Source organism: Nuphar pumila, chromosome 6 (genome assembly GCF_984573655.1).
Source record: "Nuphar pumila chromosome 6, dmNupPumi1.hap1.1, whole genome shotgun sequence".
Lineage (NCBI taxonomy): Eukaryota > Viridiplantae > Streptophyta > Magnoliopsida > Nymphaeales > Nymphaeaceae > Nuphar > Nuphar pumila.
Window position 1 is genome coordinate 37,953,985 of NC_143254.1, and position 13,816 is coordinate 37,967,800.

Sequence of the window (13,816 nt, forward strand, 5' to 3'; positions counted from 1 at the left end):
GACTGGGGGATAACGGGGCTCTACCCTGCCCCGTTTGGACCCGGGATGAAGGGCATGAAACAAGGATGGAGGTGAAGGTTAAAATCTATCCCCGTGTGGGGATGGAGGCGGGGATGGACTTACACACTTTTCCCCGCCCCGCCCCATCTTCGTCCCAATCCCCGCCTAGCCCTGGCCGGCCCCGTCCCCAATCCTTTAAAGGATGACTATAGACTAAGGGAAAACAGGGCTCCGCCCCGCCTCGCCGCCGTTTGGACCAGGGATGGAGAGGACATGAAATGGGGATGGAGGTTAAAATCCATCCCCGTGTGGGGATGGAGGTTCGGATTTTGAAACAGGGCGGGGGTGGAGACCTTGTCCCCGGCCTCCCCCCCGGTACACTGCCATCCCTAGATATACACGTGCCAAACACTCATGGACTGCGATCAAAGATAGAACTAAGCCACAACCTAATAACTGAAGGGAAGCTGACATTTGTAATTAGGGGTGTCAACGGTCCTGGTTTACCCAGACCCAACCCAAACCAAACCCTATAGAGTCTGGGTATTGTGATAAATAAAAAGACCCGATTAAGACCCAGGTCTGTACTCAAAGGTCCCATTAATACATGGACCCGGATATAGTTTGTCAAATTTTATACCAAACCCTGACCCGACCCGAGTTTCAATTAAGACATGTAATTTTTCAATGTAAAAATGATAAAGAATATGGTTTTATACCGGGTATGGTCTGGGTTCGATTCATGTAGTTCTTATCGGGTTTGGATATGGTTTTTTATAGTAGACCCGATTATACTCAAGTATACACCCGATATCATACCAGAAAATCTGGTCCAACTCGAGGTCTGAATTAAACCTGACCCGTTGACACCCCTACTCGTAATTGGGACAAGCAACGTTATAAGTATCCGGTGCTTATGGGTGGCTGATATGCATGGTGTCGGTAGGGCCGATTAGCCTAATTTTTAATAAATATAAAAAATATTTTTAATATTGTTTTAATGGTTTAATACGTAATAACTTTTTATTATTTTGGGGCCGATACAGAACGATTCAAATGAGTATCGGTATCGTCCCGATACATCTGAATCGGCAGCCCAAACGATTCATGGACGATACCGATACTGACAACATCCCGTTCAAGACAATAATGCTTTGGCCGCAAGGGTTTTAAATCATATGATTGATGTAACTCGTGAACATTGCTAAGTTTGACAGGACATCACAAGCTCGAAACCAATGGATGAGCGCCTCTTGTTGCAAGGTCGGATCTAGCCCAACTCTCTGTTGGGCAATTTGGGCATGGGGGTTTCATATAAATAAACTTTGCAACGAAGTTGGTTTTTCTCAGGTTATCTAACAAGAATGGCTATTGTGTGATTTCTGTGGCAAATATGGTACTTTATGGTAATTTCTCACTGTAAACTAAACAGCGCTAAAGCAGGAAAGGTGTCAGTATCTCTCTCAAAGGGTTTTGTTTCGCTCATTTTTTTCATTGGGATTTTTTTTCGTGACTTTTGGATGATTGGTGAGGTGAATCTGATCCTCCTTCAGATCCATGGTGGTGGTTTTCGCCTCTGATACAGGAGGAGAATTCCTTCCAGGTTTCTCGAAAACTCCGTTTGGAGGGTTAGAGTTTGTAGTTTCGGCATCTCAGTCGTGATTTTGAACTCGGAAAGCTCTTCCCGTTTCTGAAATCGGGACCTTTTCTGGAATTTCTGAAGTTCCCGTCCTGTGTTACGGTTAGGGCTTGGGAGGAACCGAGGAGTACGGTTCTTTTCCGGGAAAATAGTGGAATTTGTGTTTGGAATCGATCTAGAGTTAGGGTTTGGAGCTGCCCGCCATTGAAAGATCTTGCTTTTCATCTGTGAAACGCTAGTTGTTTCCGACCTCGGGCTATCGTGCGATTCACGAGAATGTCGGCGAGGAGGAAGAAGGACGTCGCAGACGGGGAGGAGGGCGCTAGGGTTTCCGCCTTCCCCGACGAGGTTCTGGAGCACGTCCTCGTGTTCGTGAGATCCCGCAAGGATCGGAGCGCGGTTTCGCTCGTCTGCAAGGACTGGTACACCGCGGAGAGGTGGAGCCGCACCCATGTGTTCATCGGCAATTGCTACTCGGTATCGCCGGAGATCCTAGTCCGGCGGTTCCCCAAAATCCGGAGCATCACGCTCAAGGGGAAGCCCCGGTTCTCCGACTTCAACCTCGTCCCCGCCAATTGGGGAGCCGATATCAGCTTGTGGCTGGTCGTCCTGGCCAAGGCGTACCCGTTCCTGGAGGAGTTGAGGCTCAAGAGGATGGCCGTTACCGATGAGAGCCTCGATTACCTCGCCCGCTCGTTCCCGAATTTCCGGGTGCTTTCTCTTGTTAGCTGCGACGGATTCAGCACCGATGGCCTCGCGTCGATTGCTACACATTGCAAGTGGGTTTTCTTCCCATTTCTCCTTGTTTACTTATGCTCACTTGTTTGGTTTGGATTTGATGCATTATTGAATTGGGTGTGGCTGGATATGGTTGTGGATTGCACCCTCTTAATGTATGGTTTGGTTTTGGACTTCTCTTCTTTCTTTTTCTGGGTGTCAGATATATTTCGGTCTATGCATTTCTGATCTTGAATTTGATAGTTTATTGAATTGGGTGCCTAGATTTGTTTGTGAAACGCACCCTCTTAATATATGTTCTTGTTGTTTAGTTATGGAATATTTTTGTACGTTTTTCTTCCAAGCAATTCTGTTTAAGATTTGCCTGTGTCTATTTATGAGTAAGCAATCCATCTCATACATCGGTTTGTGATCTAATGTTTCTCTATCTGTTGGGAGCTGGAGTTGAGATGGGAGATGGTATTTAATGAGGATTTAATAAATACCACCTACCCCCACAGGTGCTTGGAAACCCTAATTTGGGAGAAGAATGGTGTTGGGAGTGGAGTTGCGCCATTTTCAACTACATCCTCACAAGGATGTTGTTGACAACTCCAGCCTCATCTCCCATTTTCTTCTCCGCTCCCATCACCCCTCTCATCTCCTCCCCATCACCGGCTCCCAAACAGAGTGTTGAATAACATCGGTGGTTTCTGAATATCACAGCTACAGCTTCCATCAAATTTTGGTTCTCAAACTGTACCCATCTGTTTGGTTTGGGTGATACCCGTGGCCTCTGCCATTTCATTTAACCCGTTGCTGCTTTCTTAATGGGTGAACTTTAATTTGACCATCTGTTTTCGGAATATTGAGCTGATTGATCATTCTTTGGAATCTTTTTCTTGCCCCTGAGGTCATCAACTCATTTCTCTGTGTTGTCCTTTCTTTTTCAGATGGAGTATTTTTATTTGTATGGGACTTTCTATTGTTGTTTGTGAGGTTTTGGTAGCATTTACTAGCCTGTGGGAAGATAGTTTTTTAGGCGTCAATGCCTCTTGGGTATGACTCTCTCAGATCCCAACTGATAATAAACAATCCTCTGCCCTTATTTTGCGAGGGGCTCTGAGCCAAATAAATTGTGAATGTTCATGGTTGTGATATAACCTTGTTAGTTCTAAAATTGACCGGAGCTTAAAGATGCAAATTGAAATATTGCCAAGGGTCCTTTCTTTTTAGTAAATTAAAATCCAGTATTAGATTTGCTCACAGCAAACATATATACAACTGTGGCTGACTTCTCTATTTAATATTTTTTTGCTTGATGCTGGTGGTTGAATATTCTGTGCTGAGGTTGTTGGCTTGTTCTTTCAGTAAGTTCGGTTATCGTTGCCCTTTTAGGTAATCTGGTAATGCTTTGTTTCTTCCATGCTGATGTAAACTCAGAATATTCTCTGATGCTTGTGCTGATATCTTGTATGGTTAGGGAATAGAAATGGAGACATCATCATGGCCTTTGCGTAATATTGTTTACCTTATTTTCCTTTCTCAGATTATCTAGATATACTTTATTCTTCCTCATTGATTTGAAATCAAAGGAACTTCTTCAATTACATTAAAAGTTGATTAAATAAATGAAGAAATATATATATATATATATATATATATATATTGGTAGCTGTCCTGTTTGGGTGATTTTGAGCTAAATTTTCTTGTCAAGAGCATTTTCTTAACTTCTGATGGGCAGTCCCTATGTTGGCGGGATTCATGCCTGTCTATGTGTATATATAGTTGTCAATCATAATATTCTAATGGTTCTCTGCAGGTTGTTGGTTGTCAAAACTCTGTTTCTTGATGTTCAGTAGATGACATCAGCAATATCTTGCAAATGTTTAATGTTATGCCTCATGTTTGGTTGAAATCTCTTTTTGCTAATTGGGTCATTTCATCCTCATGTCTAAGTACCTTATTATATTTTCAGGAACTTAACAGAGCTGGACATACAAGAAAATGATGTACTTGATCTTGGAGGGGATTGGCTAAGTTGCTTCCCAGAAAGTTTTACATCACTTGAGGCCCTAAACTTCGCGAGTCTTAACAGTGAAGTCAACTTTGATGCTTTAGAAAGGCTTGTGTCTAGATGCAAGTCTCTGAAGGTCCTCAAAGTAAACAAATGTGTCACACCAGAGCAGTTGCAGAGGCTTCTTGTAAAAGTTCCGCATCTGACAGAGCTTGGGACGGGGTCCTTTTTACAAGATCTCTCTCTGAGGCAGATTGTGGAGCTCAGCAACACATTCAGCAACTGTAAAAAATTGCATACTTTATCTGGTTTATGGGAAGTAACATCATTATACATTCCAGCGCTATCTGTAGCTTGCACAAACCTTACTTTTTTGAATTTGAGTTATGCGGTCCTTCAAAGCATGGAGTTGGCTCAGCTGCTTGCTGGCTGCCCTCAGCTACGGCGCCTATGGGTATGTAACATAGCCTTTTTCATGAATATATATGGGTTAATATATGGTGCTATTGAAGGCACAAAACTATTGAGTATAAGTCACCTTCTTTTCCATTTCTTTTATACTTTTTTCGTATATTAGACCTTATGGATGTGATCTACAAGGTTTTTTTTAGTAGAAAACGAGTTTTGAATCATGTGATTGTGACATGGAAGCAGGTCTTTTAAGGGCTTCAAAAATCAACAGGCCACAATGTGCTAAAATTTCACAAATCAAAAATCAAAAATCAAATTTTTAGATCAAACTGACTCAATCCCATGTTTGATTCTTAGCAAACAAACTGTTCTGAACACATCTATGTGGTCAGATTGAGTTGATAAGTCTTGGACCTATGATTTCCTCCTCAATAGTTCCATACCTTCAATAGCACCAAATATTAGCCCTATATATATTTATATTTATTTGTTCTTTACAACTTCTACACACTTCAAGATGATTTGTGCTTGCTGGGTTTCAACTTTCAAGACTATTAGGAGCATGATTTGCACTCATAACTTGGTTTGCATGTATTAAAAAGCCTTTGCTACTTGGAAGTTTCTCTTAGTTTGGCTTTGGAATTGGCCTGATCAACTGACTCCTGACCATTCAGTATGTTATTTAATGAATCAACGAGGAGACCAGGTTGCAATCTTGTCCTATTTGCCATAACTTGATTTATGTGTGTTAAAGGACCTTTGCTACATGGAAATGTGTCTTGCTTTGGTTTTGGAATTGGCCTGATAAACTGACACTGATAATTTGGTATCTGATTTAAGGAATTAGTGAGTATAGCAGGTTATGATCTCATCCTATTTGCCACTTTGCCTAATTGCTTGTCTTCAAAACCATGCTTGTATTAGGCATTAGTGCCCAACACTAGAGACTTTCGAACCATGTAAGTAAGCAGGTTATGACTTATGATCTTGTCCAATTTGTAATTCAGAATCTAACCAATCTTTCTCTACTCCGACTGCATCTCAATGGTGATTGTTTGTTTGGGTCATGCTGCTTGAATATGGATCGCCTCATATTGCACATAAAGTTCAGTTCTGACTTTTTCCTTTTCATTTGACATCCTTCAGGTCTTGGACACTGTTGAGGATAAAGGGTTACATGCTGTGGCATCCTCATGTCCAGGCTTGGAAGAACTCCGTGTCTTTCCTGCTGCTCCCTTCGAACCAGATCTTGGTGGTGTTACTGAGACTGGATTTGTTGCTGTCTCTCATGGTTGCCCAAACTTGCGCTATGTACTTTATTTCTGCAGAAGGATGACAAATGCTGCGGTCGAGAAGGTTGCCCTAAACTGTCCGAACTTCACCCACTTTCGCCTCTGTATCATGAATCCTTGGGAACCAGACTATCTGACGAAAGAACCCATGGATGAAGGCTTTGGCGCTGTGGTCAAGCATTGCAGAAAGATACAGAGGCTTGCTGTTTCTGGGCTTCTCACAGACCGTACATTTCAGTACATTGGCATGTATTCTAAAAACTTGGAGACACTTTCAGTTGCATTTGCAGGCAGCAGTGACCGGGGAATGCAGCATGTGTTGCAGGGATGCCCAAAATTGCGGAAACTAGAGATCAGGGATTGTCCATTCGGAAATGCAGCCTTGCTGTCGGGGCTAGAGCGCTATGAATCCATGCGGTCATTGTGGATGTCTGCATGCAAGGTGACGATGAGTGCTTGCAGGATACTGGCACGGGAGATGCCTAGGCTCAATGTAGAGGTAATTAAGGAAGGTGAGAGTGATGAGATGCAGGCAGAGAAAGTGTATGTTTACAGGTCGGTGGCTGGCCCTAGAACTGATGCACCACCTTTTGTTCTTACTCTCTGAACAGCATACTTCGGGTGAGCTTCTCTTTGTTGCAACTATTTACAAATTGGATATGTAGAATGTTCATCATAGTTTTCATCAAGTCTATGTAAATGGGTTTTATTTTATTGCCTTGTCACTTCCAATGTTTTGTTACTGTTCCAGAATTAGAAAACCGATTCTTGAGGGCATTAACGTTATTAAGTGCTATTTCTGTTGGGAAGAAAAATTATTGTATATACCCCAATATCTTGTTTGTAGTTATCTGTAAAACATATTTAATTTTTTTTTATGGTGTCTTTTCTCTTTTCCCCTTTATATCTTTTCTTATTGTGCATCAGTAGCAAACTTTGGGCATATGGTCCTGGATGGACCTTCCAGGACCTTAACCACATTTTCTGGCTCCTTTCTAGTCAAATTGAGCAACTAAAATCAATGGAGGAATTGAATCTCTGCCTTTTCTTACTGGAGTTACTTGGTTTTGTTTCTGCTATTGTACGTTTGCCTGGCCAGAACCTATTGCACCTAAATTTTCAAAACAATGTGTCTAGGTCAGGGAAATCTAGTCTGTAAAGGAGAGAGAGATTGCTGATGTTTTTGGAAAACTGGTTAGAATAAATTATTCCTCCTTTGAACTTCTTTTTTGTTTTCTTGTTATTGTTTCATTCAGCTAGTAAACTGGTCTTAGTTGAAACCCTTGGATCTGGTGAGCTTTGTTTGTCGAAGTAAAAGTAATTTCGTGTGCTGCTTAGGTCCATTGACTTTGAGTTTATTTATTTGATGCCTCTTTATTTCCTTAAGAGTTAGATACTGAGAGCCTTCTATTCTCTTAGATAAGTAAAAAAATGAAGAACCATGGGATTGTTTTTTCAAAGAATGGTTATGCGTGAAACAATTTTTGTCTCTTCTTTGGATGCAAAAATGCATGTTTAAAAGTATGTGCAATGTGCATGCAATATTGAATTATGTATATGTAAAATCTGTATTTCAGATATTGGTTTGTATGTTTATTAAGAAAATGTTATTCATATGTTTTCATTTATATGTAGGTAGTATGATTTGTAGATTGCACTCTATGTCATGGGGACTCGGCCAACTGGGTGCGGTCAACGCACCCAGGGTCATTTATGTCTAACTTTTGGACTATATATATATTTGCCGCACCCCCACCCCCGCACCTGCACCCGCACCCACCCACCCACCCACCCGCACCCATGTGACATAGATTGCACTGCATTCACAATTGCATGCATGTAATGTGTGCCTCCTGAGTCTGGCAGGAGACTGTGGTGCACAAAAGGGAGTTCTCATTCTTTTCACTTGTACATCTAGGAATTAGCCATTCCTCGGAATGGATGGGTAGATATCAAAATAGATTCAGCTTTTGTAGGGTAGTTTCCTGGGCGTGCAATCCAAGGTGGAGTTTGGTTTTGAACATGAAATATCAGCTTTTTATTGTCTTAGACAGCTGCATGAATTCCATGCAGCCATATTCTTACAGAACCATGTATCTCATCCGTCTGATAATAGAAAACAGTTATGGTGCAAACATGTTATGTAGGCTATTGCTTTGGAGCATATGCTGGTTCCACGTTTCATAGTTGAAGGAAATCAATAGACTAGTGAACGTCTATTCCTGATGGCAAAGCCATCATAGACTTGCATCCAAGCATTTCCTTCGTGTGAAGTTTTATACGTTTATGCTACTGTTGCTGCTGCTACTCTGAATGACCGTACAAGGTTTCTGTGACTGCAGTCTCTCCATGGAGGCTAATCTACTGCTGCTTGTATCTGGCCCAGTGGCTCCTTTGGAAAGCAGGATGGCAACGCAGAAGTAAATGTAGCAGGTGCAGAAATGGGTGATAAAAATCCAAATTCTGTTCCAACCACACATTGTCTCCGAAGCCATACTTCCTATCAAACTCTTGCAAGGCACACTCCCTTTTTAGATCTGTCTTTGTATGAGATCAACTCTGTTACTACAGAAAACATTAGTGGCATAGTTAGTGGTAGCAGCATTGCCTTCTTGATGCAGCAGAACCTCTCTCTGTGGAATCGGTTAGGTTGTAGAAACCAAGTGCCTTTGTAGCAAGCTTGATGGCCTGGTGCATTTGTTCTCTCCTGTCACTGCTTTGCCTTCTAACATAGTTTCACCCCTAACGAATTTTCTTCGGAGTCTCTCAATCATGGTCACTCTTGGCTGCTATGGTGCTGGAATTTAAGTAGCTTGCGTGGAGAATCCATGGTGAGTTTCTGTGGTCACTTTCATGTCACTGGCATCTAAGCTCTTGTGTGGTTAGCTTCAAGATTGCCATGTGTAGGTTGGAAAGAGACGAGCATGGTGCTCAGAACGGAATGACTGACATGGCAGACAACTGGCGTTCTGCTTGTGGTGTTTCAGCAAGGAAGGTGGTGGGAGATGAGGGGTGGTTCGTCCAACTTTGGGAGCCAAGTGTTGCAACCGTCCCGGACATCTACCATGTACGATGGTGGTCTGCGTTTTGGTGCAGGAGATTTCATTGCGTTTTCTTGTTTTGCTTGTTGTAAAAGAGGATAGAAGAGGAGGAGACGACCACGTTGCCGGTGGGGGTATTTGTTTGTTCCTTTAGAACGTGATTGTTGGAACTTTGGAGCAATTATTTGTTTAATTTAAATTTATTCAATCTCTTGGACTCCATATGGAAAAGAATAGTCATTTGTGCCTGGTGCTCCAATTGGAACTTGACAGTGACTGAGTTGCTTTTCTTTTGATTAGAATTTTCTTTGAGAGAGAGAAAGACAGCGAGTTATAATGGAGAGAAGCCACCTCAATGGTTTGGACGTCCATTTCTGGGCTACATTGACTGTGGTCTTGTGTTGGTGTGGGCACTCTGGCAGGCCTTACTGCAGCCACTCCTTTGGTGGAAGCAGAAGTCCACAGGTTGTACATGTTTGCTACACATGAAATTGACCTAAACTGGAAGTTAGTGGCTGCCCATCTTGGGCCAATACGTGAAAAAACGAAGGGCCGTATTTTCTTCTTCGGACATTTTTGTCATCTCTCATAGCATGCTACTATTTTTTTTTCTCCCTTTGGAGGCGTTTGTGTGCCACAGAAATACCACCTGTTTCTGTTGTGAGCCCCACATGCCACATTCAAACACGGGAACCGCTTTCCGACGATGAGTTGGTACCCTTACGCTTGGATCCACCCACTCATCCAGAAACTTTTTTGGGGGCATGGGAATATGGTCCAAGTGTGGTTCATCATAGTTTTCTGGAGAAATGGGTGCCTGTAGGGCTTAGAAATGGTGATGCTGGTGGCAATATCGATATCCGATCCGATTTCTCAATGTGTTTTGGGATCTGAGATCTGATCCGTTTGCAACCCTATGCAACTTGGTGAGAACAGGGCATTGGATCGGAGTCTCATCTTTAGGAGACTGGTTACAATTCGTGCCCTATATTTTCTAGTTGATGGCACATGAAGCATTTTAAAAAGTAGTGTAATTTATTTAGATGCGATGTTATAATTGATTACTATAACTAAAGTGACCTCAAGGTTTTTTATTTTGATATTTACACGGAGAAACCACCCTCAAGATCAGAGACCTAGCCTCACTGGCTTGGCCTGCCGTAATTACGGTCACTGTCCTGGCAGCTTAAAATTCTGTGGGCTTACCCCTTGCTCAGGCATGCTTTGGTTTGGGCAAGGAATGACGCCCATGAGATTTGAACCTAGAGCACCTGCCTAACGGCTTCGGTCCCATCCCACTACCCCGAACAAGTTTAAAACGGCAATTTATCACAAAAAATCATGTATTTTTATTAATATTTTCTTATAAAAAATAATTTTTATATTTATTTATTTATTTATTTATTGCCAAGATTTTGCCAAAAAAAAAACGTGAGATTTATGAAAATTTTTCAATTTCTCGTGAGTTTTTGAAAAACGAGAAATTGACGATAAAAACGTTTGTGACTATGCCCTGAGCCCCTTTTGGGCTAAAGAGACCTCAAGGGGTTGCTCACACTTGATAGGGAGGTCTATCCCTACCCTGAGTTCGAAACCATGTGGAGGCAACCTCTTCCGCAAGGTGAAACAAGGGGCTCCCTGGGGGTCTAGGATGGCACTTACAGAGTTTTGCATTGCGAGACGGCAACCATAGGTAACAGCAGGCTAAGACCAGTACAGCCAGGTCTCCAGTGCAGTTTGTCTATGTAATAAATCAAAGAAAAAAGAAAAAGCCACTGAAGAACACCCACTTGTACCCACATGTGCAGACGTGGTCTTTTGTGGGGTGGGTAGATATGAATAAGTATTGTCTCTTTTACCATTTAATGTTTGCTTAACCCTATCTGCACATGGTTTTACTTGCATTACCTGTCACAGAACGAATTTTTTTAAGACGATTCAAGAAAAAAATGCTGTGGCATATTCGACAAAACATGTGCATGTCCAAACCGCCAGTAAAAGTTTTCAACAAAATTGGGATATTCTGGATGTGTTGCGGTGCCAAACATAAACTCAAATATTGTATCTAAACATATTTTTTTGTAATGCTTCGCATTGCAACATTTTGAAGCTTGCGTGATGAAATCCTAGCTCAGGATGTATCTATTTAGAGTGAAGACTGTGATTCAAAAAATGAATTGAAGCAGCATTAAGACCAGTGACAACACATATAAAAGCATGCTTAGAAGTCAAATGAAACAAGTTAATTAGCTCGAGTGTTTTGATTCCTACCCGGTTGTGGAATCCATACTAATCCTCCTCTGGAATGGAACCTGCAAAAATTCCAACCTAAGCATAGAATTAGTAAGTTCTTCCTTCAAGTGGTTTCAGGCGGCCAAGGAGATTGTGTAAATGACATAGACATAGTTTTTGAAGCTTTTAGATTCAATACCATAGCACAAACTAAACTAAAGAAGGAACCATGAATTAACTGAAAATCTAGGATCCGTTTGGGAGCCGGTGTTGGAGCAGATACGAGAGAGACGATGGCAGTGGAGATGAAAATGGATGATAGGAGTTAAGTTGTCAATTACATCCTCATGAGAATACAGTTGAAATGGAAAATGAAAACCATTTTTACTCTCAGCTCCCAAACAGCAGCGAGGATAGGAGATTCAGTGAACTCCCATCTCCCTCTAAAATCCGGCTCTCAAACAGAGCCTAAATGAAGCTGAAAAATCAACAACAAAGCTAAAAATAGTAATAAGATCTAATGATTCAAAGAATTCAAGGACTCCCACCCAACAAATTCCTAACGCTTGTAGCTACTTATATAGCCATAAATTTTAGGCGAATTATTTTTTTTTTTTATGACAAGGAACCCTTGGTGGGGCCCATGATCATCCTGCATTACGTGGCCCACCTCTAAAAGCTACGGACACACCTATGTGCCAGTGGGGTTTGATCCGGTGTCTTCATCTCAGCACCCTCAGAATCACCTGGCTGGCTAAGTGGGCGACCCCGCGGTGGTTAATTCTAGGACAATTCTAATTCCTATCAAACATTGATATCCATGATGGACAGAACTATATCCAATGAAAACATGACATTTAGACTTAAAGTCCAGTTTGTGGGTACGATAAGGTCAAAGGCATGGGTAGCATGCATAATAAAAAACTCAAAGAAAATTATACTCATGTTTTTGTTTATACAAGATTTTAAAGGGGGTTTTACTTTTATTTACCGGTGTTGGGAGTTGATTGATGAGGTAAGTGGCAGTGTTAAAGGCAAAGGTCCAATATTTGGTAGAAACTCCTGACTGGCTCAAAAGATAAAGTCCTGTATCAACAATGTGCAAATGCTTTCATTCTATGACACCATTTTATTCATGTGTGTGAGGGTACACAACTCTATATCCAATCCCACAAGCTTAGAGATATGGGTCTAAAGCCTGATATTCTCTTTCATTTGTTTGCAAATATTTGATTTTTCTTTTAAAGACATTTTCAACATAAGATGTAAATGCACAAAAAACCTTTGTATATCCATGTGTATTTTGAAAAAACATCCACAAAGTGCACATAGTAGCAATATCTATCCAAACTTATTACGGGTGCAAGACCCCAAACATTAGAGTATATGAGATCCAAAGGTCCATAAATTTTGTGCATAGATGGAAAAAAAGGCAAAGCATGGCTTTTGCCTTGTTAACAGGCTTCACAAATTTTATTTTTCAAACTATTAAAGAAAGATAAAGCAAACTCATGCAAAATTTGCTGCAGTATATGAAGGGCAGAATGCCCAAGATGCTGATGCCAATGATTAAAAGAAGCCCCTTTTCCAATCAAGGCTTCTTTATTGCAAACACCAAATTTCTTCTAATTCACTAGAGTAAGGAGCTGAAGATGATAGAGCCCATGTTCACTGGTCCCGTGAATTACCTCTTTCCTTGTGACCTGATCTTTCACATAAGCCAGATAAAATTCAATAAAGATTTTATTATCGTTAGTAAATTTATTGACCAAAAGTAAATTACAGATAATAGATGGTACATGCAGAATATCTTTAAGAAGTTTAAACCCAACAATATTAAACTGAGATGATCCAATGCTATGAATTTTCAGACCTATCCCATCACTGATTCTAACAGAATCCTTGTCTTCATATAGAGTGTGTAAAGATAAAGCATTCAAATCATTGAAAATGTGATAAGATGCACTAGAGTCCGGATACCAATTTCCATAGTCAATGGCATGTGGTGGTGCTGTGTGATAAGCTTTTGGTTGGAAAGTATTTCCTACATTGGCATTGCTTTCATGACCAGGTCAAGTAATTTGGTAATGATTCTTGGCTGTGTGACCAGGTTTGCCACATAATTGAAAAACAACCTTTCTTGCTTGATCAGATTCACCATATTGTCTCCCACAAGATCTGCCCCTATTTTTGTATTGACCAAAATTTTTAACACCTCGATCTCGATTATTATATGCCTCGTTTTGATTATTAGTATTCTGATGTTGGACATAATTTGCAGTTGGACTATTAGTACTTGTTAGAACATCATCTTCATAAGCAGGTTGGGACTCATGGATCAATAGGAACACATGAAGTTGATCCGGAGTCATAAGGTCAGACCAAGTAGATATAGAAGTCTTAAACCCATTGTACTTTGCCGGCAACCCCCTTAGAGTGTGAAGCACGAGGTCCTTATCATCAATCG

At 41.2% G+C, this 13,816-nt stretch overlaps 1 protein-coding gene across 2 annotated transcripts; it reads left to right on the forward strand.

The window, feature by feature from the left end:
* The first annotated feature begins 1,485 nt into the window (after positions 1-1,485).
* On the forward strand, positions 1,486-9,339 carry LOC149834676 (protein TRANSPORT INHIBITOR RESPONSE 1-like). Of its 2 annotated transcripts, XR_016432799.1 has the most exons (5): positions 1,486-2,418; positions 4,335-4,827; positions 5,931-6,697; positions 8,419-8,907; positions 8,984-9,339. XR_016432799.1 is itself a non-coding variant. In XM_090011520.1 (4 exons), the coding sequence occupies exons 1-3, from the start codon at positions 1,916-1,918 to the stop codon at positions 6,681-6,683; spliced, it is 1,749 nt and encodes a 582-aa protein (XP_089867646.1). In that variant the 5' UTR covers positions 1,486-1,915; the 3' UTR covers positions 6,684-6,697; positions 8,419-9,339. The 2 variants fall into 2 exon arrangements, 1 of the variants encoding a protein (XP_089867646.1); XM_090011520.1 differs by having other exon boundaries at positions 8,419-9,339.
* The last annotated feature ends 4,477 nt before the right edge of the window (positions 9,340-13,816 follow it).